The 27,091-nt window shown below is 34.5% G+C and overlaps 1 protein-coding gene across 2 annotated transcripts in view; it reads right to left on the bottom strand.

The window, feature by feature from the left end:
* The window catches only part of CSMD3 (CUB and Sushi multiple domains 3), a 1,244,673-nt gene that overhangs the window by 377,217 nt on the left and 840,365 nt on the right, over positions 1-27,091 (bottom strand). For both annotated transcript variants that reach the window (XM_059165746.1, XM_059165745.1), the window contains 3 exons: positions 16,368-16,484; positions 9,464-9,679; positions 7,375-7,563 (listed from right to left, as the gene is read on the bottom strand). In XM_059165746.1, coding sequence (XP_059021729.1) covers positions 7,375-7,563; positions 9,464-9,679; positions 16,368-16,484 — 522 coding nt within the window. The remainder of the gene's footprint in view (positions 1-7,374; positions 7,564-9,463; positions 9,680-16,367; positions 16,485-27,091) is intronic.

Here is a 27,091-nt window from a genome sequence, read left to right as displayed (position 1 = left end):
CTAAGGATAACTGGTGTCAACAGACTTTACAGTAAGCCTCCCTTGATACCCATCTTTTGGTATTGTTTGTGCTTTAGTGCAATTCCTTCCCTTGAGTTAAGTGGGAACTTGCTTCTCATTACTCCTGTGGCTATATTTCATTATGTAAAAGTTAATCTTGCTAGGACTCACTGGAGGAACTGTCCTTGTTGACATGGCAAGGAACTACAGATAGCCTATAGAAACTGAGCAAAGAACTAAAACTTTCAGTTCGATATCTGCAATGAAATGTTTACATCCAGTAACCTTGTGCATTTGAAAAAAGGTCCTGAACCTCGGGTGAGAACTCAGTCAACACCATGAATGCAGCTTTTGAGACCTTAAGAAGAGGAGCAATTCAGCTGTGCCAAGACTCCCCATCCACAGAAGCTATAAGAAAGCAAGTGTGCTGTTTTAAGCTGCTGAAGTTGTGATAATATGTTATCAGTAAAAAACAACTATAACTAGAATTGCTACTGAAGAACATTAGATGAAATTTGGAAACAGAAAATCCAACTAGAAAAAAGAAGATAATACAGTGTAATTACACATGTAATTGTGAAGACATGAGCACTGCAATCAGAAAGAGCTGATTTTAAGGTCTTTAGCAAGTTAGGCAATTAATCTAGCTACTTTATAAAATGGGAAAATAAAACCCAAATGATTTTTAAAAGGAATATACGAAAGGAGAAAATATATATAGTTCAGCACAATGCTTAGCACACATTATTATCATTATGCTATTATGCTAATCTGTATGAGGACCAATGAGAACAGGGCAAACATAAAGGTAGTGAAAACAGAAATGGTGGTAAACCTGAGCAATAGCTTTAGGTGGTAGGTCTTTGTGACTATTTCAAAATGGATAGAGAGAAAGAGAGGGGGGTGGTGAAAGATGACACAATTTCTAGCTTGGATGGTTGGCTGAGAATGATGCCATAACTGAAATAAAGAGTGCAGAAGGAAGAGCTGATTTGGCTGAGGAGATAATGAGTTCTGTTTGGCATGTGAAGTCGATGTGCCTGTGGGAGGACATCCATATGGAGAGGTCCAGTGTACAGCTGGGAATGCAGACTTGGTACACAGAAGAGATCTGGGTATCGGGAAGGTTTTGGAGATGGTCTTATGTTATCCAGAAATTACATCAGTGTTCACACACACACACCATCCTGATACTCTCTGTAAAAACATGAGAAATTTTTTCTCTGAGAAATAAGTAAGTTATGTGCTACTTTAATAAACAGAGCCCAATATTTAAAAAACCATAGAATAGGTAAAGATTTTTTTTCTTTCCTTTGAGGTGAATGACTAGTAAATTCCCAAATGCAAAGGGGTTATGTAAGTTGACTAGGCTTGATTAGTCTGTTGCAAAGGTTAGCAAACTATGGCCCTAGGGCCACATTGAGCTTGTTGCCTTCTTTTGTAAATAAAGTTCTAATGGAACACAGACACACCTGTTCACTCATATCTATTGCTTTTAGGACACAATGGCAGTTTAGTAGTTGGGACCACAAGCTATAAATCCCAAAATACTTACTGCCTGGACTTTATAGAAGAAAGTTTGCTCACCCCCAGTCTGTTCTATTTAAAAAAAAAAGGGGGGGGGTCATAGTCTAAACTAGTGCATCAGTAAATAAAATAATAAAGAAAGAAATTCCACCTATAATATCACAGCACTGGTCTAAAAATTCAAGACTTGGTTTCTGGCATAACCTTCCACTCATTACTTATAATCTTTCCAAGCAGCATTTTCTTAGCTGTTTAATAGCAATAATACCATCTTGGCTTACTTTATAAGGTCACAAGCAAAAAACTCAAAAACAAACTAGAAAGCGTGAGCAGGTATATGTTAGTATTATGGATTTTTACACTGTCAAATCAAATCAATGCCCCCAGTCATAATTATACAAGAAAAATATAAATATACATTTGTGTATATAATTTATTAAAGCACTTTTCTATCTAATATTTTCTGTTATCTTTATAAGAAATATTTGGGTTGAGTATAACACATATTGGCACCATTCTTTCTAGAATAGAGAAGTACAGAAAATTAATTGTAGTATCTGAGAGCAACGCAGGTCTCTTAACTAATTTGCTTTCTACATGATTATATATCTATAATCCTGACTAACTTGGTAAATCAGTGATCTTTGATATATATAATTTTAGCATAGAAGCGTGGAGACTGACATGAAATGCACAGAATTTGCTCAAAGATAAATTACCTCTTCAAATGCATTTTACTCTTTTATTTTTTGATTTTTTATATTTTTAATGTTAAGATTGTTCTAGATTTACAGAATTGTTACAGTGATAGTACAGAGGTCCTGTATATGCTGCCCCCTCTTTCCCTTATTGTTAAAATTAATCTTTAAACTAAATAACAATCAGCATATATCATCTAAAAAGCCATAAAAGTGAGAAAAATGTGTAGAAGTATAATACAGAGTTATCATTTTTCTCATTTGACTTATGATTAAAGATAGATGTTGTTACTTGTCCAAGGTTAGATAAAAAAAATCAATGACATGTAAAATTAGAAACAGAAATAGAAGTGTTAAATGGGGGACTACGAGGATGAATGAATTAATGTTTTTAAATCGACTTCAAAATGTGTGGGCTTCCTAAAATGTGTGGACTCCTGCCTAAAGACAAGTCATTACTAACACTGAACTTGCTAATCTACTTTCCAAAACAGTATGTTCTTTCATTAGCTCCTTGTTTATTTGCAACATGACCTGGCATGATTTCTGGTATATTTGGAGGATGAATACAGATATGCAAGTTTTTTCTTGATTTAGAAAGATTACAATGGGAATACCAATGTTTTTTGTATTATAAACTTCAGTAAAGAAAATCAGGTACTCACTTCTTGGCCAAAAACAGAGCAGTGTTTCTTATTTTCAAGGTAATCAATTTATATATGTGTGTGTGTGTGTGTGTGTGTGTGTGTGTGTGTATAAATAGATAGATATAGATATATATTTGTTTTGTTTTGTTTTGCTTTTGACCATTTAAAAAGATGACCAGATTATCCATTTCCATAGAAACACAGCTCTCAAGGATAATCACTTAAATATAGAATATCTTCACTGAAATATCATTTTATCTGCTGATTATGTTTAATCTCTTCCAAAATGTAAAACATAGTTATAGGTACATGTTTGTTGTTAAGAGAAAACTTTCATCTTGATCATTAAGTAGGAAATAAGATTATATGTATAAATACTTAGCTACTGATAACACATTACACTTTCTCATCTCCTTCTCTTCCCTTTACTCTCCTGCTGGAGAGTTCCTCACAACTCTTAGCTGTCATAGTCCTTAAGATAACTGCATATATGTTCATGGAGAGAACTGCATGTATGAGAAAGAGACCGAGGTTTGTTGGGCAAGTGTCTTGTGTTAAGCAGTGCATTAAGTTGATGTACATGTCGTTCATTGCTTAGAGCTATAAGTTACCTTGCACCATAAATATGATTATCAATATTTTACGTTGGAAAAAAAACTTGGTGGGAAAGAGATCTGAACAACTTCGCAAAGGTCGGCTTAAGAAAGGCTGGAGTGTAAGCATTACCTATGTGCCTGCAATGGAGGCCACCTCTTGGGGAGAAAAGTCCCTGCTTCTGAGATTTATGCTCTGAGTTTCTATCAAGATTCTTCTCTTGCTCTACAAATTTCCCTGCACTTAAGTAATCACTGATAAATGGGTAGTGGTCAAAGAAGTTTCCTCTGATTAAAAGAGAGGACAACATAAGGAGTTCTCTGAAGCCATGTATCAACTATAATGAAGACCAGATTTCCTCCCAACATTATTGAAACCTCCAGTCAAAGACAGCAGTGTGCTATGCTGAATGGAGCACAAGCCTGGGACTCAGAACATTGTGACAGTCATGGCTCTGCTCCTAAGTTTGTGTTTTTTATAGACAGTGTCACTTCACTGATAAAACAGTTATGCTAAATCTATTTTCACAGCGTTGATGGATTTTTGGAATAAGACTCTACATGATACAATCCTTTTTAGATTGTGAAGACTATATTCTGTTGTTATAGTATTTTAATAGTTTGTTAAAATATTACCTTCAAACATAAATGCAGAAGTTACTCAGAAAAATTGTTTCAGTGAATATGTTATTTATTTCTTGTCTGATATCCAGAATTAAGATAATTTTCACCAAATTCTACCAACAGAAACTGAAAGACACCAACTGATTTATATACTAAAGAGAGTCAAAATTAAACATATATAAACAAAAAGTTTCTATAATTAGTTTTGATATCAGTTGCCTTATTGTCCCAAGAGTCAGACACATTCTTATATAACCTATGTAAAAACCTATGTATACAAAAGTTATTTTGGTAAATGTTAGTATTAGCTTTACACTTGACATAAAATTTAAAACCACATCTATGGTTTGTTCTGGGAATGTATCCATCGTTTGCAACCTTGTGCCAGGGAAAGACCATCTAGATTCCAAAAAACTGAAACAGAAGCAAACTTTTGGAATACAATCTACTGATAACTTGGCCACTGTGTGTAACATAAGCTTTCTACAAAGTTGGTAGTGCTAAGGGCTAAATGATGGTTTTTAAGCAAGTATGGACTAGAGAATTGTCATGAGAGATTCATAATGTGGAAACTACAAAAAAATCTAAAAAGAAATTAAAACTGTCCAAATAAACTAGTATTGCTAAAATTGGGTCTGTTCCTATGAATGCTTACAAATAACTTGCATTTTATATGACTAAAAATTGGGAACTTTGAAAAGATAACAAAATAAGAAATATATACATATGCATACATGGAACCAGAAATACAAAAGGAACACATTTGTTTTAAAGCATAGGCAGAGTAGTGAAGAAAAGTTTAAAGGAAACTGGAGAAGTTAAGAGTCATTATATTTGAAAGGATATTTCTCTGAATCTGGTCACTTAAATGTATACCTACAGTAGAATTTATTAAAGTCAAGAGCCTTAATTGTAAATTTCAATAAACTTGAAAGCAAGCACAGCTTATTTGAAAATGGGGAAACTATTCCCATGGCAATAATTTGCTTTCTAAATTTGCCCATGGGGTGATTTTATTTCATCCTTCTCATTAAAGATTTAGGCACAAATAAACCTAGTCTGAAAGAAATACTTGATGGAAAGAAAAAAAAAAAAACACAAGAGGCTTTTTTTTTCAGTCAGATTTTCATAAATGTATTAAAATTTATTTAAGAACTAAACCTTAAAAATCTACATGCAAACAATTTATTAATCCATGTAACAGCTTGGTATGTTTTTGGTACTTTGAGAGAAAATATTATCCTTCAAGATTCAACTTCCCTGAGACCTGAGATAAAAACCATCTAGTGAGGAAAAGCTGTGTTTTAGAATATGCAAAACCTCATACAAATCATGGTTATGTCACATAACCTTCATTATCTTGGGCAAGTTATTTAAAATCTCTAAGGCTCAGATTCTTCTGGTTGTGGGGGGTAAAATAACAACAGGATTAGAGTAAGGATTAAATAAGATAACTATATATGAGAGAACCTAGTAGATACTCATCAGTGCTAGTGTTTTATAAAATAGAATTCATTCCCTACTATAATTATTTTTATAAACTAGATTTATAGGCTAGATAGATACTAGATTGTACTCATTATGAGTTTTAATAACATCTAAATTCTGAATTCTTCCTATAATCCAGGGATTGTTTTAGGTCTGAAGGGCATGGCTAATTAGCTTAATCCTCATAACTAACTCATAACAATGAAGTAGGTACTACTAATGTAACCATTTTACAGATGAGAAAAGTAAAGTTTAGAAAAACAAATTGATGCAATAACAAGCAGCCCCCATCTAAACCCAAACACTCAAAAGGCCTCCCTTGAACCACTCGCAAGGTTCTCATTAACTGGGCTCTGAAAATATGTACATCAAGCAAAAATGCAAATGGGGGTAATTCAGGGAAACAGAGGAATTCGAAAGTGGGCTGTACAAAGAAAGAAAAAATACAAACAAAACAAAACAAAAATCCCAGAAAAATTGTGTTCTATATAGCTTCCTGAAAAAGATGCTCTGAGAGTGTGATTGCTCATCACCTCCCAACTTCAAGCCTCTGTGGTTGCTTGTGCTATTTCTATAAAAGCCTAGGATTTTAAAAAGAAATTTCATCTGTTATATATCATCCTGTCCGTTATATAACCCACAGAGGCTGTGAAAACAATCTCATCACTATAAAAGCCTTCAGACCCACATTAACCTGAAAGATCATATTTTTTTACTTGATTTGGGGATCCACAGGATATACCCACATTTTATATAGTGGATAATATATTGAGTAAGTCACAGAGGGCATCCTGCTCATTCTCATTTTCATCTACAGGGCATTTTGCCTCCATAGAAAAGACAAGGTCTTGAACCACAGATCAAATCTCTAACAATTTGCCTGATTTTGTAGCATATTAAACTTACACAGATTTGTGACCTATAATTAAATTTACAATTAAAGTAAATTCAAATTAAATGCTTTTGAGAATTTTAACAGCTTTATGAAATAATTATAAAATGACCATTTGTATCTTGTTCTGTCATAGAAACAAGTACTGACAACCACTGAATGGCTAATGACCTGAAGAAATTTTTGCCTCCTTATTTCCTACTTTGAATAGGAAATGACTTACGTCCTAATCAAAAGTCCTTCATTTTCCTACAGATTTTTTTTTTCCTTTTTATCAGCTAAAACACTCTTTTCCAAAGGCTGGGTTGGTGGCTCCAAACTTGCAACACTTTAATTATTGCTATTCTTTATTTCACAACATAAAATGGATGACCACCTTAATTCATCTATCATAATAGATCCATTTTTATTGATTATACATTTTGAGTCAATACATGCCTCGATAGCCTTTAAATTACCCATCATTTATTTGATACATTTTCTTTCATAGTCATCTTTCATAAATGTGAATCCTAAATTATGAAATATTCCTAAGACTTCAATCATAAGTCATGGGAAATCATCTACTAACAGAATATAAGAATATAACTTTCTATAAGCTCTGAAAATATGATTATCTATCTAGCTAACATCTATCATATATATATATGTATATATATATACACATATATATTTCTTATTCCCATCATCTGAAAAGAAATTTAGAAGCATGGTTGCTTAAATGGAGAAGTTGAAAAGTTAATTGAGGTACATCATATTGCCAAGTGGAAAAAGAAAATTGAAATAACTAACATGAAATAAATGAAGAAATTCAACAGATTATAAAAGAACAAGGGGTGTATAACCATGCAACTCCATGGACCGTGACTACACATACAAGCAAATGAAAGCAGCTGACCACGTACCCACACACCTTGGCAGAGGTGCACTCCACACTCGTCGGCCACCACCAAGACAGATGATCTCTGACGTCCCTTCTAGTCGATAACCTGATGAGCAGGAGAAGGTCAGAGTGTCACCAACCCCAAAGTTGAACCCAATTCGGTTACCATATTGAGGAATTCCAGGGTCTTCACAAGGCTCGAGGTTATATTCTGTAAATGACATGGAGAGGAGGGCAAAGAAAATGATAATATTCACTTTGAAGGGCATTGTGCTATTGTTTGCAAACTGGATGCTATTGGGCTTAGACATTTAAAAGGTGACGATATTTATAATTATGGGAACATACTAATGACACAGATACTTTTCTTCTTTTGTGAAAGATGGAGTAGCTTAATGAGTACTTTTATGTATGAAATTCAATGTAGATGAGAAAATGTCACCTTCTGAGTGATAAATTTGAAAATGTAGCCATTTATCTCATATTCTTTCTTCTGCTTTAGAAACATTTCCATTTCACCAATTTTGACTTATAATAATAGCACAAGAGATGCATATTTTTAAACACAAATAACATCACAGATGAAATCATTTGCACTTTAGAAATGCATTTTACTTAATGGTTTTAATCTAAATGACAAAGGCTCTTATGCCCCTCATCTAAAAGAAGTTCAATTAATCCATATTCTGAAAAAACTCACGACTTCAAAGAATGGTTTATGTAAGACTGAAGTGCCCACACACTGAAAATTGTTACATGATAGATTTATACAAGAAAATTTCCCCAAGCAATGAATGAAGACTATGAAAATGAACACCGAAACATCCTTCAGGGTGTAAGAGAGTACAGTTGATTAAACAACTATATTATAATTTATATGCCATCCTAAGATGAAGTAGCTTAGCTAAAACTATTCTCAGAGCATGCACTTACCTTATAATTGCAATGGAGGACAAAAGGGATTGTTCCATGTTGATGAGCTATTATTTTATTGTTTAAGAAATTTATTTGGATATACTTTTAACATTCTAGGTTAAAACTGATTATGCTTATATGCTACTCATTTTTTAGAAGACAAATATTTCCATGGAAATACTAGAGTAAGAACTGAAAACAAGGGTAGCTTTTGTATGATTTTATACATATATGTATATATATGTTATAGAGAAATAAATACATATAATTATAACATTATAATTTTAATGTTAGCAAGTGGACATAGATTTACTTATTAATTTGTTTCTGTATTAAGAAATAACTACTTGCTTATTCCATTCATCTAGAGACCAGAACTCTAATTGACACAAAAACTTTTTATTCACTTTGGTTGTATAAATGTTTTTTCCCCTGGAATCCAAATTGTAATTGTGTCTAGATGTTGTGTCTAGATGAAGTTATTCTAGATGAAGATATTCTAGAATAGAGGGATGACATTAATTTTTCCAGATCATCTATTTCCAAATTACTAAATTAAGTTTACCTTAATCTTGGCCTGTAAACTATGCTTTTTCCAAGACACATAAAGCTAGAATTTCACTAGGTCACATTCATTTAGGTTTAATTAAAACTTTAAAATACAGCTTTGAATTTCTATTTTAAGTTCAGTAAGCATTTTAGCTAGTTTTGCCCTCTGTTACTTAGAGTAGGTTTTTAACAAATTTGTTTATTTTTTGCTTTTGTTTAAAGTTTCCCTTTAATGTACTACTATAGACAATCTTCAAGGTATTTCAAACTTTCCTTAAAATTGGTTGACAGGTATTTATTTTGGATAACAGGTATTTTTTTTTTCATCTTTTCTGTTACTCTTCCCTCTCTGTTTTGTCATATTTTAAAAACTGACCTTTTCTGGGATGCCTGGGAGGCGTGGCTGCCTTAGCATCTACCTTTGGTTCAGGTCATGATCCCAAGGTCCTGGCATTGAGTCCCACATCAAGTTGCTGAGTAAGGAGCTTGCTTCTTTCTCTGCCCCTCCCCCTGTTTGTGCACATGCCTGCACCAGCGCTGACTCTCACTCTCCACCCCTCTCTCTGACAAATAAATAAAATCTTAAAAAAAATTTAAAAATTGGCTTTTTTTAACTAAAGCTTTTTTAAATTTTTTTATTTTCTTACCAGAGAATGTAATATTGAATCCTTCATATGATATTGAAAAATCAGAAATGAAGCGCAGTTGAGCTCTGAAATTTCCATAGAGACCAGCATTGATTGTTGAAGGAAGTTCTGAACCCGTAAGTCGTGCCAGTGGTTGGGTAAAACTACCATTTTCAGTGATCAGTAAATAGTCATGATGATCTTCCAAATGGAAGGTGTGAAAGTTGAACTGCACGCCTATTAAGAAAAAGAAAAAAATTAGACTCACAAAGTGTATCTGTAAAACACAGAAAGTTACCAAAGTAACTAAAACCAGGACTCTCCTTGTAATTAAATTCTCTGGAAATGAAAAGCACTTCTATAAAATATTCCAAATGCACCATATAATAAAATCTTTTCTATTTTTTCCCCTCTGCCTTCCTTAGAAGTCACATAGCGAGTCATATTGTGGAAACAGTTTGGAAATAAAATAAAAAATCAATGCCTGAAAAGATATCACCCGAGTTTTCTGAAAATTTCAAGGAAAATTCATATACTTTATTTATAATAACGGTGTAGTTTTCTGGCAAACACTTGGCATGCCTCTTTCATTTCCTTCTGCAATCTCCTCAAATAAAAAAACATTGCTTAGTAATATAACAACCAACTTTCAAAAATGCTTAACTCTAGAAGAGAAATATAAAGCAGGAATAGGGATGGACTTTTAAATAAACGTAATGATTATTTTTCAGACGCTTCAACCTGTGTCTATATTGAAAATTGTGCATATACTTGTTCAGATTGCTGAGATTTCACAAAGAAAACTTATCTTTGCAAACAGAATCTGAATCAATAGATAAACATTACAGAGAGCAGAGCCTCTTCTTTGAAATCTTTCACTATGCCAAAGGTAACTACTCGCTCAAATTCTAGTAGCACAGGTAAATTTTTCTACCTTATGTAAATGTTTTGTAGTTTAAAAAATGGAATCATATAACATATGCTCTGTATGGTCTGAATTTTACTCAGAATTAGGTATGTGAGATCAATCTCTGTTTTTGTGTGTGGTTGTCAGTTGTTTATTTTCAGTGATACATAGTATAGCATTTCATTTTGTGAATACACCACATTCATGTATCTGTTCAACATTAGATGATTACTCAGGTACTTTGTGTTTTAGCATGAATATAGATAGTGCTATGAGTATTCAATATGTCTTTTGAAGACTTTATATTTCTTTTTTGTTTTTTTAAGCTTTTATTTAGTTATTTGACAGAGATCACAAGTAGGCAGAGAGGCAGGCAGAGAGAGAGGGGGAAGCAGGCTCCTCGCTGAGCAGAGAACCTGATGTGGGGCTCCATCCCAGGACCCGGGGATCATGACCTGAGCTGACGGCAAAGCTTTAGCCCTCTGAGCCACCCAGGTGCCCTGAAGACTATATATTTCTGTTGGGGAATATCTAGGAGTGGAATTACTGGGTCATGACCGATTATAGGTCATTAACAGTTGCTTTAATAGATACTGCTTTACAAAGTGGCTGTGCCAGTTTACATTTCCATTGCAAAATCTAGTTGGTTTATATTATTGTCAATGTTTTTTTTTTTTATTTAAAAAAAAATTTTTAAATTTGTTTTATTCTGGTGAGTATGGTGTGGCACTGCATTGTGTTCTCCCATGAGGTGTTTTTTGTTTTGTTTTGTTTTTAAGATTTTATTTATTTATTTGAGAGAGAGAGAGTATGTGAGCGAGAGAGAGCGAAAGAGAGGGGTGAGTCAGAGGGAGAAGCAGACTCTCCATTGAGTGGAGAGCCCGACATGGGGCTCAAAACCAGGTGGCCACAAACTCAGGATCATGACCTGAGAAGAAGGCAGACTCTTAACTGACTGAGCTACCCAGGTGCCCCATTTCATATGAGTTTCTAATGATGTTGTCTAGTACAGATGTTAAAGACTAACAATTACACACACACACACACACACATACACCCCTCATACTGTAGACAAGTGAAATATAGTCTATATACAGACTACCACATTCATCTTTCCCTTGAGGTACTTTTTTTTTAACTTAACAAAAAAAAAATCATTAAAAATATTTATTAAATAAATGAGAAAGCCCAGAGCATAATAGGGAACATTCTTTAACATTATTCATTGAAATCTTTCAAATAGGCATTGTTTTTTTAAGAAGGAAGCAAACAGAAGACATAAAATGAAACCAAACAAATACACTGAAAACATAGGCAATCATAAGAAAAGATTATTACTGCAATAATGGACCAGTGATTTGGACTTGGGAAAGATTAGAAATGTACAAAAGTACTATTTTTCAAACTCTTTTCCAAAATGTGAGTTGTTTTTTTTTTCTCCTCTCCACAATGAGCAGGAATATAAGAGCCCTTTTGAAGGAGTCTAGAAATTGAGTCAGCCTTTCCAATGTTCTTCAGTATAAAAATGGTAATTGACACTAGCCTGATGCAAATAAGAGTGGGGTGTAGATATGGCAAAGAGAAGATGCTCTGTCATCTAGATTAACTGCTATCTAAGTTTACAAAGCAACATAAAAGTGGAAATTCAGGTAAGTCAATTTGATTTTTATTATATAATAAAGCAAACAAAAAGTAGAGAATAAGAGAGTAGATGGAAACAGGTAAGAAATATGTTGTTCTACATATATTTTATATATTTTTAGAAAAATGTGTTTATTCTGATATACATTGAATTAATATGTGAGGAAATTAAAGATTCTGTTAGATCATGGTGCTAAGAAGACCACTGTTGAATTTAACACTGCCTTTCCAAGCCTTACTTTCTTCATTTGTAAAATGAGGTTCTAGGGGTGACTGTTAAGTTTAAATGAGATGATATATGGGGGGGATGATGACTTGGCCCAGTGCTTTGCACAGAAGAAGCCCTCAGCAGCTGTTAGCTATTGTTATTGTCCAACATGCCTGGTGAATTTTTTTTTTTTTCCCATGTTACTCAGTCCTAGCCAGCTACTTTACAAAAGCAAACTTCTGTTTATCATATTATGGTTTAAACAATAAAATCTGTTTTCTCTACTTCACAACAGTGTGAGATATTCAAAATTCTGCTAAAGATCAATGGATTTAAGTAAGGAAATAATACTAAGAACCTACTAAACTCTAGGCGCTATGAATGTAAAGATTTAGAAGACTGTAAATAATTCCTATTCTATCCTAGGGAAAGCACACCTAAGCCAACAGTTCAAACATTCTGCTAAGCACTCTGAAAGTGATTAAGTTAGTATACCAGACAATATATACAGGATATACAGACAAGACAGTACACAGAAGCATAGAAATAGAAGTAACCCACTTGTTAATGGAGTCAGCAGAGGCTTCTGCCGGAAATGAGCTTCAAAACAGAGCAGAATTTTGTGGAGAAGCAGCTCCAGAATAAACATTTCAGGAAGAAGGGGCATATGGGTAAGGACACAGTTTTAACAGGGCAGTGGGTATTTGAGGAATAGTGAGAAAAAGTCAGTGGTTTCAATATCACGATATCTTCTCATAAAAACAATCATTCAGGAAGCCCTATGAAGGCAATTACTTTTCCAGATATATGTGAAAAGACTTGGGCTTAAAGTAAAAAATATCCTGAACATCTAGGTTTCAGTTGTAATCAACTATGACATGGGGACTTGTGAGTCTTTTTTCTGATCTTTAAATTTATAGGATTGGACTAGACTATGCTTTATTTAAGGACAATTCACCTTTAAAAGCCCAAGGCCTTTTGTTCTACTTTTAATGTAGTCCCCTCCACACAGATATCTAGGAGACTAAAACATATGATTAGCATCGTGATTTCTGCAATGTGTTTAAGGAAAATCTCTTCTAGTATCATCATAAACAAGGAGGGATATAGGCAGGATGATGCTATGGTTAATAGAATTTGAAACAACTGGATGCATTCTAACACCCTGATTAGGGTTAAGGGGTGAAGAGGTTACTAATGGTTTATTTGAAGTTTCTTAGATCTTAAATACTTAAACTTTTAGATTTGTTCTATTAAGATTTTTATATACCCATAAAGTCTTCGTGATCATGCTTATTTAAGAAAATTCTGTCTGTATATGTAAATATAAGCGAAATGTAAATCATTTCAAGATGATCTCACAAAAACTAAAGATAAAAATTAATATGAGAAAATATAAAAGGGTTTAAATATAAAAACCTGAACTGTTCTATGGCTATTGAATCAGGATAAAGGTTAAAGTGTCAATTCAGGGGTAGGTAATTAGCAGAGATGTAAGCAAAATAAACAGCAAACAAAGAAGTAAAAAGCAGGATAATGGAGAGTCATGATGAAGACACATACCTGACAATGAAATATGTAGATATAGGTAGGGAGGAAATGTGGTTTCAGAAAAAGAGTACTTGGTGTGTAGTCATAAGACGTAAATTCAAGTTCTTTGTCCAATCTTCACAAGTACTGTGACTTTGAGTGTAAATAAATAACCTCTAGTGACTTCAGATTCTTGTCTTATAAAATGCAAGTAACACCTACACTACTTCACAAGGCATTGGAAAGTTCTATTGATTCTGGATAACATCAACTGACAAAAAGAAAAAAAAAGTCTTGCACTGAAGATAGAAAAAAAAATCAACAGCATAAATACAGAATTGTAGGATTTGGGCTTACTGTTTTTAAATTAGTGCTATGACATGATGGCAAAAAAGTTAATACGCACAGGCTTCATAGAAATACTTTGTGAAGTTAAATAATACCATACTGTGTTTTGTGCTGGGAAAATACACTCTTGAAGGCTATTGATATCCCTAGATATCAATCCACTGGAATACCTCCAGAGAAAGGTGGTTAGAATGGAAATATCTTATAATAATGAATTGATGGAACTGAGGTGATCTGTCTGGGACAAAAACCAGGGATAAGGGACTGGAGGTAGCACACATGAAAGGCATGATGGACACAGAGTAGTGACTTGGTACATTGCAGAGTTATAGTAGAGAAAGAATTAGGTTGTTTTTGTTTGTTTTGTCTAACTCCAGAGGGCAGAACAGGGATAACCGTTGCAGAATAATTTTCAAACAATTACAATCATACAAAAATTGAGCACGTTTTCCCAAGGAATAAGTTTGCCATCAACACAAGTATCAATATCAGGCCAGTTTATTATATTTCTGGAACACTATAGAAAGAAACTGGTGTGCTGGGTGAGGTTGGACTGTATTACCTTGACAATTTCTCCCAACTTTAAGAGATTATCTTTCACATAACTTTGGTTGTACTTTGGAACAGTTGTACTTCCAACAAATTTTGTTGGCTCTTAAAGAAAAGCATCTAAATCTGCATTTCTTGCCATGTAAATTCAGATTTAATTAACACTTGCAACCTGTGAAGATGCAAAATCTTAAGTGTTAATTAAACCTCTATTTACATAGCAAGCAGTGTGTAGCCCTCCATTTTATTGTATAATGCAAGAAAGCTTATTTTAAACTTCATTAATACACTGCACACTGGAATAATAGGTTGCTCTGGTTAACTTCCAGCAAAGAAGTCTTATATTATGGAGAAGAACAAAAACCACAGTTTACAAAGTCTTCTACTTCATTCCTTCTGTTCAATACCAGAATACTCATTTTAACATTTTTTTCTTGACAATATTTAATTTCATTATAATAATAACTCTAATATAATCCTCACCCTCCATAAAATGATGTATAATTTTAATAAACTTCATTTGCAGGAATGCAGTGACTTCAAGTGTATTAAACATAAGCTTTAATTTTAAAAATTGCAATAGCATCTTTTCCTTGGTAGGATCTTTTAAAAGATTTTCTATAGTAAAATCAGTAAGTACGATATGATAGTAAAAAGTGACAGGAACGATTTAACAACAAAGCTAAAAGAAAAACTACTTCTCGAAAGTTTTTAAAATGAATAAATTCACTCTTTTAAAATTTTTTTAACCTTTTTTAAAGATTTTATTTATTTATTTATTTTACAGAGAGAGAGAGATATCACATGTTGGTGGAGGCAGGCAGAGAGAAAGGGAAGCAGGCTCCCTGCTGAGCAGAAAGCTCAATGCAAGGCTGGATCCTGGATCCCAGGACCCTGAGATCATGACCTGAGCCTAAGGCAGAGGTTTAACTCACTGAGACACCCAGGGGCCCCTTAAATTCACTCTTTTTAAAAGATTAGCACATAGAGATTTTTAGATAAATAATTTTAATCCATTTTTGTTTTGATATGTTGGGATGACCATTTTCCTGCTAAGGTGTTGACTTAATCACTTTTATTGGTCATTTATTAGTTTGGTTGTATCACATGAATGAACTGTATTTAGTTCTACAGGCCCTTTCATTTAGTTGTTTAAAAGACATTTATTAACATCTACCCCACGCAGAGTGTAATTTTATACTCTCAGTCAATTACGTGAGATATATCTGCAGTTCTGATAGAAAACCAAGACATTAGTATTTTTGGATGGTATACATTCATATGAAGAATATAATTATAATAAATAATCACAAACATGTTAAAAGCAATGTATATAAGTATGTTATGTGTGCTTTACAATTGGCTCAGCACTTCAAATCATCTTCCTATTCTTTTATGAACTTTTGAAATCAACCTCTTAACAATAATACCGGAGACAAAAAGCCATCCTGTTTGAGATTTTGTTGATATGAAAATTCCACACAACATTACTTTAATACATCAAAGGAAAACAAATATCTCTTGCATTATCATTCTGTTAAAAACATAAGCATATTATAATACTATGGAAAAGTAAATATAATCCTCTCCTGCTGTTACTCAGACTGGATTTTGTGTTAGCGTATTTTACTACTGATCTGTTTTGCTCATGCAAAATGACATTGTAAAGGACATTGAAATAAAAAATAGATGCAATGAAAATTCAGAGGATAATCCAATTATCATTGCATGAGGCAAATTACCTTTTCCATGAGTTACATCAACAGTCCATGTACAATTCAGAGAATTTGGATAAAATTCCGGGTAACCAGGTGATAAGATTGTTCCACTAGGCCCTCGAACATCTCCTCCACATAAAGCTGAAAATACAAAGAAGTACAGTCATATGATCATAGTTAGAGAGGCAGCGGCTGAACAAATCTCTCCTCTCTTGAAATAGAATGAATCTGATTTTCTTTGCTTAAGCTACTTCTTGGTAATAATAGGAGTGTGTAACAGACCTCCTCCAATACTAGGAAGCTGTTTCATCCACTGCAGCCCTAGAGAAGAAATAGGTATGTAACAGCCTCTGAGAATTAGCTGCACGATAACGCAGCTCATCTTCCCACATTTGAATTTGAAGTACATACTTATCTTATACATTTCTAATTATAAGTAACATTTGCATAAATTGGTCATAAATTAAACATGAGTAATTAATTGTTTAGTAGCTCCTCTTTTATTAAGCTTTAAGAAAATGAATTGTTAATTATACAAAATCATTTCTTTTAGATTCCTAAAGGGGTATGTGTCATTCCACATATAATTCTTTTTTTTTAAAGATTTTATTTATTTATTTGACAGATCGTAAGTAGGCAGAGAGGCAGGCAGAGAGAGGGGGAAGCAGGTTCCCTGCTGAGCAGAGAGCCCTATGCGGGGCTCAATCCCAGGACCCTGAGACCATGACCTGAGCCAAAAGCAGAGGACTAACCCACTGAGCCACCCAAGTGCCGTAATTATTTTTTTTAATTTAATTTAATTTTTGTATGTGTGTGTTCCAAAATTCATTGTTTATGTACCACACCTAGTACTCCATGCAACACGTGCCTTCCTTAATGCCCACCACCAGGCTCACCCAAACCCCCACCCCACGCCCCTCCAAAACCCTCAGTTTGTTTTTCAGAGTCCACAGTCTCTCATGGTTTGTTTCCCCCTCTGATTTCCTGCAACTCACTTCTCCTCTCATTCTACCAATGTTCTCTGTGTTATTCCTTATGCTCCACAAGAAAGTGAAACCATATAATAATTGCTCTGCTTGACTTATTTCACTCAGCATAATTTCCTTCAGTCCCTTCTATGTTGATACGAAAGTTGGGTATTCATCCTTTCTGATGGAGGCATAATACTCCATTGTATATATGGACCATATCTTCTTTATCCATTCGTCCGTTGAAGGACATCTTGGTTCTTTCCACAGTTTGGTGACTGTGGCCATTGCTGCTATGAACATGGGGGTATAGATGGCCCTTCTTTTCACTACATCTGTATCTTTGGAGTAAATAGCCAGTAGTACAATTGCTGGGTCTGGGTAGCTCTATTTTTAATTTTTTAAAGGATTTGCCACACTTTTCCAAAGTGGCTACACCAACTTGCATTCCCACCAACAGTGTAAGAAGGTTCCCCTTTGTCCACATCCTCTCCAACACACGTTTTTTACTGTTTTGTTAATTTTGTCCATTCTATCTGGTGTAGGGTGGTATCTCAATGTGGTTTTGATTTGAATCTCCCTGATGGCTAATGATGATGAACATTTTTTCATGTGTCTGTTAGCCATGTGTATGTCTTTTTTGGAGAAGTATCTGTTCATGTTTTCTGCCCATTTTTTGATGTGATTATCTGTTCTGTGTGTGCTGAGTTTGAGGAGTTCTTTATAAATCCTGGATATTAGCCCTTTGTCTGTAGTGTCATTTGTGAATATCTTCTCCCATTCTGTGGGTTGCCTCTTTGTTTTGTAGACTGTTTCCTTTGCTGTGCAGAAACTTTTTATCTTTATGAAGTCCCAAAAGTTCATTTTTGCTTTTGTCTATACTGCCTGGAGGAATCTATACTTTCAGTGCCATCACGATAAAAATTTCACTGGTGTTTTTCAAAGAGCTGGAACAAACAATTCTAAAATTTGTATGGAACCAGAAGAGACCTGGAATTGCCAAGGAAATGTTGAAAAAGACAAACAAACCTGGGGGCATCGTGTTGCCTGATTTCAAGCTTTACTACAAAGCTGTGATCACTAAGACTGCATGGTACTGTCATAAAAACAGACAGACCGACCAGTGGAACAGAGTAGAGAGCCCAGATATGGACTCTCAACTCTATGGTCAACTAATCTTCCACAAAGCAGGGAAAAACATACGGTGGAAAAAAGACAGTCTCTTCAATAAATGGTGTGGGGAAAATTGGACAGCTATGTATAGAAGAATGAAACTCGACCATTCTCTTACACCATACACAAAGATAAACTCAAAATGGATAAAAGACTTTAACATGAGGCAAGAATCTATCAAAATCCTAGAGGAGAACATAGGCAATAACCTCTTCAACATCAGCCACAGCAGCTTCTTTCAAGACATGTATGTCCCCAAAGGCAAAGGAAACAAAAGCAAAAATGAACTTCCTATAATTCTTTTTAAAACAGTGATTTATGTGACAGAAAACCTGTAAGGCTGCTTCTGTACTTCTCCATTTCTTTGGGAAATATCAGGAACAGACAGGAATGTTCGAAAAGCTATAACTTTTAAGTAAATACTCTGATATAATAAAAATATATTTATGAATAACAAATAAATTCAAATTTGATTCAGTGTTCATTTTCTTCAGAACAAATCATCATTTACATTGTCTTCACCCACATTCAAAAAACACCAGTGGTTCTGCTATGGCAGATCATTTCATCAGTATTAAAAATTAAGGGAAACAAAGATATAGGCAGGTAAGAATGTATATTCTAATAGAAACAGAAAGTTATTGAATGGCTTATTCTATTCCATGTGGAGATGTCAGCTCTCTTAGACATGGCAAAAGCAATAAGAAATACATGTTGTCTTGTCTGTTCTGATTCCTCACTTCCCCAGAACACAGAAAAGTGAGTTTTTGCCTTCTGCTTTTCCATGATTTCTTCCAAGTAATGATGCTGAGAAGAGTCAAGGCAATTTGGCTACCATTCTACACTGACCTGACTAGAAATAAGTCGTCTGCAATTCCCGTAAGTATTCAAAATGCAGGTTTGAACTTACACACACACACACACACACACACACACACACATTTACATTTATACACAAAATTAAAATCCACTTCTCCCCTTTTTATTTCTTTTACTCCAACCAGGAATAAAAGAAGCTCTTTTACAAATGCCTGTCTGGGAGTTGTCTTACAGATCACCTCCCTAAGACCAAATATAAGACTAAAATAAAGCCATGCTTCTGTTGCAATAATATTAATAACATCACTACATCGCAATAATATGCATGGTTTGCTACTGTAGGCTCCTATTTAGAGACTGTACAGGGCTTGATTGGCAACTATTATTATTGAAACTCTCAAATGTCCTTTCAATTTTTTTGTTTTTCTCAGTCTGTTTTTGTGATCAGTTGAAGAGCTAGTTATACCGTTTCATTGTACCTTGCTGGTAACGGTGGTGCTAGGTTGATCTGTTTTTACTTCCCTTATAATGCATGCTACTTCTTGACAGGGGACTGTTTTTTATTAGACTATATTTACATATGTTAATTTATTCCTAATACACTATATTTCATTTTTTTCTCCATTGTGAGAGTCGGATAAAAAATACAACATGGTATGAATTTGTTGAGTAAAATGTGATGAGTGAAGATGCTTTACCATTTGAAAGGACTCTACTGCATACAGTTAGAGTAAAACTCAGTGAGCAGAAGGACTGAAATTAAGAGAGTTAATTAGTTAAACACAGAAAAAAGTTGTGAAGTTTTTATTCAGTATGTCAGACATGTGTTCTTATGCATACGTGTGTGTAATCAGCATGTGTACAAGTTGTAGAGGGAAAACTCTTCTACATATCAGCATTCTTTTTTTTTTTTTTAAAGCATATAATGTATTATTTGTTTCAGGGGTACAGGTCTGTGATCCTGTCTTAGAAAATTCACAGCACTCACCATAGCACATACCCTCGCCAATGTCCATCGTCCAGCCGTCCGATCCCTCCCACCACCCTCCTGTCCAGCAACCCTATTTGTTTCCTGAGATTAAGAGTCTCTTATGGTTTGTCTCCCTTTCTGGTTTCATCTTGTTTCATTTTTCCCTCCCTTCCCCTATGACCCTCTGAAATGATAATTGTCTTTCTCTGATTGACTTATTTCACTTAGCATAATACCCTTTAGCTCCATCTGCTAATGGCAAGATTTCAGGGGGGTTTTGATGGTGTATTCATATATATCTGTATTCATATATATCTATATATATCACATATGTGATGTGTGTGTGTGTGTATATATGTGTGTATATATATATGTGTGTGTGTATATATATATATATATATATATATACATATATATATATATATCTCACATCTTCTTTCATCTGTTGATGGACATAGGCTTTTTCCATAGTTTGGCTATTGTGGACATTTCAGCATTCTTTTTCCTTTTTTTTTAAGATTTTATTTATTTATTTGACAGAGAAAGAGAGAGTACAAGCAGGGCAGCAGCAGGCAGAGGGAGAGAGAGAAGCAGACTCATTGCTGAGCAGGGAGCCTGACATGGGCCTCCAACCCAGACCCTGGGATTATAACCTGAGCTGAAGACAGATGCTTAACCGACTGAGCTACCCAGGTGCCCCTACACTTGGGCATTCTTTTGAATAAAGCTACTCTGTCAAATCTCCCTTCTGTACTTGGAGAATTCCTTGAGAATTTTCTGTCTGCCAACTATACCTATCACATCTGAGTCAAAGGTGGGTTGTTAAAGGGACATTTTGCAGATACATGAATAAAGTTAGGTAACTACGAATACATTAAGATATTTAGGAAGAATGGCCAATAACTACTATACTATTAATGACCCTTTATGTTGTTGCTTTGATTATAAGCAGATGATAAATATAGAGTGCATTTTTATGACACAGTGGAGGGTTTTGTTATTTGAGAATATTAGTAGTAGATAAAGGCCTTGAAAGAGGACTTAAAGATAGAATTTCATAGTAAATTATGGGGAAAGAGTGTAATTCTTGTGTTTTGTTTTTTTTGGAAGATGAAACTAAAAATAGGAAAATATGTGTGTTTTATATCTTAATAAAAATTGCAACTACTCACTAGTTCTTAGCAAAAGCATAACAATGACTCACATTGAACTTACAGCATGACAGGCACTATTCTGAATACTTTTATTTTTATTAACTCAATTAACTCCATAACAACCCAGTGAGAAAAGTACTGTAATTAATCACAGTTTATAGACAAGAAGGCAAATACAGAGGGAACTCTAGCAGTCTAGTTCCAGAGTCTGTGATCTTAAGCTGACTCTTAAATCAAGTGTTAATTTTTTTCACAATTTCTACCAAAAAATTATAGCATACTATACTATGATGTCCTTTACTTATGTTTACTTTGTAGCATTCCTCCTCAAATGATCAATCTATACGAAAATTATTAAAGGATATGGGGTGCCTGGGTGGGTCAGTTGGTTGGGCATCCAACTTTTGATTTAGGCTGAGGTCATGATCTCAGGGTCATAAGATCCAGTCCCTACCGCTGTGTCAGACTTGGAGTCTGCTGGAGATTCTCTCTCTCCTTCTACTTCTGCATCTTTCCATACCCACCTGCCCCTCCCCATTTGCACAAGCATGCTCATTCTGTCCCTTTCTCTCAAAATAAATAAAATCTTTAAAAAAATATATTCAAAGGTGTCATTCATTTTCTCAGGGATTCATTTAATCTTTTCATATTTGAATCGTCCTCTTTTTAAGCACCTAACACCTAAATGTGTCAGTATTCTTGTCTTTAATTGATTTATATCTTATGAATTCTCATTTGTCAATGGCTTTGTCTGTAATTGAACCAGTCTTCCATCATCAGCAGCCACAGCATCATTTTCATCAACCTAATGAAATCCTTCATCTTTCTAAATGAGATTATTTTACATTGCAAATATTTGGAATTGTGTTTGCTTTATATCACTGGCTTTTTGAACAATCACAAGAAATTACTTACATGTGTATTGATATAATGCATACTGATAAATGCTAATGCAGGCTGGAGTTGGATTAATTTTATAAGTGGTTAACTTATTACTGAATATTCTACCAATCTCACGATGTTTGCTTCCCTCAAAAGTTCCTTCCTATTGGAATGCTAAGAAAATATAAGAGGAAATCAGCCTATTAGAATCAGTTATGAGAAGACTAAAATATTAAGATGAACAAAAGAAGGTAAATTTTATATGTGAATTTTTTTTTACTTTAAGATAGAAAATGGAACTCAAATATATTGTAAAAGATACAGTGGTATACAGACTATTAAGAAAATTTTTCTGAAAATACTTTTTTTCACTCGGTTCAACAGAATATGTGGCCATTTATACAGTAAACTTCATTAGAATGAGAGTATCTAAAAAGGATGCCATGGATCTTCTTTTTTGTATGTCACCTCTTCTGAAGAAATTTCAGTTTATGCCAACAACCTTCCTAATGGATGCCATATGTCTTTAGGGATGCAAACATTTTTGTAACAGATATAATAGGTTTATATGTTCTTATCAATTTTGTATTAAGTAAAACACTAAAGAAAAATTAAGGAGGGATGAAATGTCCATGAAATACCCAGTAACTCTCTTTTAGAACAAATAGCTGGCAAAGAAAACATAAAATGATAGAGACCAGTAGCACAGCAAAGTTACAATGACAGTCCTAAATACTGAGGGCACTTAGCTAGAGATGCAATGATCTTGACTACTAAGTGGTTTCCTTTATCTTTCCTCCTTCTTGGATTTTTGCCACAGATGATCACTACCTTGTCACATGATAAATATCAATTAGAGTTTTAAAATAGTAAAGTCTTCTCAAAAGCCAAACCCTTGAATGTTATTGTCCAGACCTATAAATTTTACAAACAGCAAAATTTTAGCAAACAATAGCAAAATTTTACTTTGCTATTTATAATAATACACACCTGGCAAGTGCTCAACTCTCTACAACAATAGGCAATTTCTAACCCAATATCCATCAAAAGATTTTGAGTACTGCAATGGAGCACAGAAATAGCCATCTACTACAAATCCCATTATGACTTTTTGTTTGTTTGTTTGTTTGTTTGTTTTTAATCTCAAATTTGTTTTCCTCTATTTCTAGGTCTCCCCAATTTGAACTGTAAACCCATAGGAGAAACCCTTAAGTTCCATGCACCCTTGCTTATTTTGAACTCTTGTATACTAAACATCAATCTATGTACTCTTTCACTAGGTTAGCCTATAGACTCAAATATTTTTAAAAGATAGGAGAAATAGGAAAATTATGAGTTTAAATACATCCAGTCCAACTTTCGGTTCTGCCTCTAATGATTTGAGCGATGCTGAGCTAGTTGTGTAATCTCATTACACAACATCCATAAAATGACTCCCTACCTTCGATAAAATGGTTATACTGTTTATCAAACAAAAAGGGATAATTTTAGGGTGAAATTGGAGTGCCAAGAAAAAAGGTGAAAATGGGCTTATCTTAGGCATTTCAGACTATATGGCCCACCCAACTATCTATCAACTAGGGTAGCTATCTTAATTAACAATGCTTAGCTCCTAAAGGATTGAGTCATACCAGGCATATGACCTCAAATTTACCCCTAGTACTGATGTGACAACCACAATTACATCTTCAGTACACAGACAACATCAATTGGCTGTGATTTTTGACCTATACACTACTCTTTATTTTTCTTTTTAAGATTTTATTAATTTATTTGGCAGAAAGAAAGAGAGGGAGCACAAGCAGGGGAAGTAGCAGGCAGAGGGAAAGGGAGAAGCAGGATCAGCAGGAAGCCCTATGTGGGGCTCGATCCCAGGACCCTGGAATCATGACCTGAACTGAAGGCAGATACTTATCCGACTGAGCTACCCAGGTGTCCCAATGTGTGTTTTAAGAAAATCTCTGATGGGTAGGAAGAGGTCTTTTAAAAAAATATATGTTAAAGAAACAAGAAGATCATGTGGTTCTTAACCTCAAGAATATAGGGGTGCCTGGGTGGTTCAGTGGGTTAAAGCCTCTGCCTTCAGCTCAGGTCATGATCTCAAGGTCCTGGGATTGAGTCCGCATTGGGCTCTCTGCTCAGCAGGGAGCCTGCTTCCTCCTCTCTCTCTCTCTCTTTCTCTCTGCCTGCCTCTCTGCCTACTTATAAAATAAATAAAATAGTTTTTTAAAAAAGGAATATAATAAGGAAAATAAGAAAATGAGTATAACTATTATCTGCTCCACTAGTTCAAGGAGAATATAAATAGTGCTTTTTCATGTTCAATAATATTTCTTTAGTGCCTCTATAGTAAAATTAACGAATATTGATTTAGTGAATAAAAAGGACGTTATAAGTTAGCAAAAGATGCTATAACAAGCAAGGAGCTACAGGGTCTAAGAAAAGTAGAGATTTTGGGTGCCTGGGTGGCTCAGTGGGTTAAAGCCTCTGCCTTCGGCTCAGGTCATGATCCCGGGTCCTCATATTGAGCCCCTCACTGGGCTCTCTGTTCAGCAGGGAGCTTGCTTCCCTCTCTTTCTCTGCCTCCTGCTTTGCCTACTTGTGATCTCTCTCTCTCTCTCTGTCAAATACATAAATTTTTAAAAAGGAAGAAAAATGAAAAGTAGAAATTTTGCCCCAGATGCTTTATCCAGGGAAAGCATAATGAGTCAACAACTTTTAAAAACTGACTAAAATTTTGATTCAGGTGAGGGGAGGTGGAGGACTTTCTAGTGTGAGGGGAATAAAAAGGTGAATGAAGACCAAGGACAAGATACTATATATGTAAAATAAAAATACAATAAGTATTCCCAAAAGACTGGGAAGTATATTTCATTTATTCTTTCACTCAATACAAATTTATTGAGTACCAGCTGTGTGACAGGATCTGCTCTTGGCACTGAGGACATAATAGTAAACTTAACAAAGTTCCTGCCATATAGAACTGACATCCTGGTAGAAAAGTGAACAGTAAATACATAAAGGTATTAGGGAGTGGAAAATACTATAAGGAAAAGCATAAGTGGTATGAGAAGTGTTACTCTGTCACAAAAGATAGGGTATGAGGGGTGCCTCTGTGGTTTAGTAGGTTAAGGGTGGGACTCGGTTTCAGCTCAGGTCATGATCTCATGGGTCATGAGACTGAGCCCGCATTGAACTCTAAGCTCAGCATGGAGTCTGCTTAAGTTTCTTTCTTTCTCTCTCTCTCTCTTTGCCCCTCTCCCTGCTTACATGCACACAGTCTTTTTCTCTCTCAAAATTAGTAAATTTTTTTTTTAAAGAGCGAAAAAAAAAAAGACAGACAAATCAAATGTACTAAATAGCACAGAATCTAACTAAACCATTTCTGACTTGAGGTTCAAGCTTCCTTGGTCAATAGTGAAACAAGATGAATTTAAATACTCAGAAACTTAAGTATACAGAAAAGAGAACTGAATTCAAAGTACTCCTTCCATCTGACAGAACTGGTAGTAAAAAGGATAATATATCATCTTTCAGTCACATATTCCAAGTAGCACAGAATATCCATTAACTAAACAGCTATACACCAACACTATCTTTAGTCTCAACATAGAAATGAAAGGACATATGACCTGGACATATGTCCAGGATAATTGTAGTGGGCTGTTCTCCTTTACTACACTAACTGGTTCAGGTATGTACTAATCAGAAAACTTTCCTGTGATTTTTCTACTTGGAACATGGAAGAACTCAAATTCTTATCTGAACCTGGAAATATGAGACTATAAGTCTGTATGTTCCTACGACTGTATTCTCCACTGCCTGGTGGAGAGCCAGCCTGGCTGCAATTAAGAGAATTATGTCAAGACACAGGTAGAAAATGGATAGAGCCTTTAAAAGGTTTGAATTCATGTTATAATTAGCAATGAGAAGTACACCATCCCTGCCTTTTCTAAGGGTTGAATAAACAATAAATTCCTCTTTTATTTTTTAAAACCAGTTACAGCTGGGATTCTGTCACTTAAAATCGCAAGAATGCTGACTATTATAAATAGTATTGTACCACATACAAGGAAGACATGCTGATGATTCCTTTAAACCTTGTTACAAAAACAAATTGGCCTGAAGCTGAAAAAATGATGGCAATGACAGTATTTGAAAATTTAATCATAACATGATCTTCCCCTTTGAACAAGAATAAGTGCAGAACTTGGAAATAGTGTTATAACTAAAAAGTAAAGCCCAGGATCAGATAATGCATAGACTTATGTTGTGTGTGTTTTGTGACAAAGCAAGTATGAAAGCCCTATTCAAACTTACGGAAGCAGTTTTTTCCACTGTATTTTCACATGAGTTTTCTGAAAAATGAAGGGTTTCTGACTTACTTTTCATTGAAACAAAGAGGAGGTAAGGACACTGGTAGAATATTCATCACAACCAAGAATTTACCACCACAGGGCCATCTGGGCACCTTGTCATAGTGCTATGTATCTAGGTAGAATTTGGACTGATACATTTTGCCTTTCAGTTTTGGAGGTAATGTTCTATCCTTTCTGTGCATTCCTTGATACCAATCTGACATTTTTCAATCCTGCTTTGTCAAAGGTCCAAGTACACAATATGCACTTAAACTGGTTACCTCAGCACATTTTGAAACTATAGGTACCATCTTTAGGCATAGGGTAAGTTTGGCTGGTTGTCAATCTTTTTTTTTTTTTTTTTGAAGTATTGTTGACAAATAATACATTTTTAAATTTTCTTTATTAATGGTCTAATAAGAAA

Source organism: Mustela lutreola, chromosome 3 (genome assembly GCF_030435805.1).
Source record: "Mustela lutreola isolate mMusLut2 chromosome 3, mMusLut2.pri, whole genome shotgun sequence".
Classification (NCBI taxonomy): domain Eukaryota; kingdom Metazoa; phylum Chordata; class Mammalia; order Carnivora; family Mustelidae; genus Mustela; species Mustela lutreola.
Note: the sequence above shows the minus strand (reverse complement) of the source record. Positions and strands in the feature narration are given on the sequence as shown.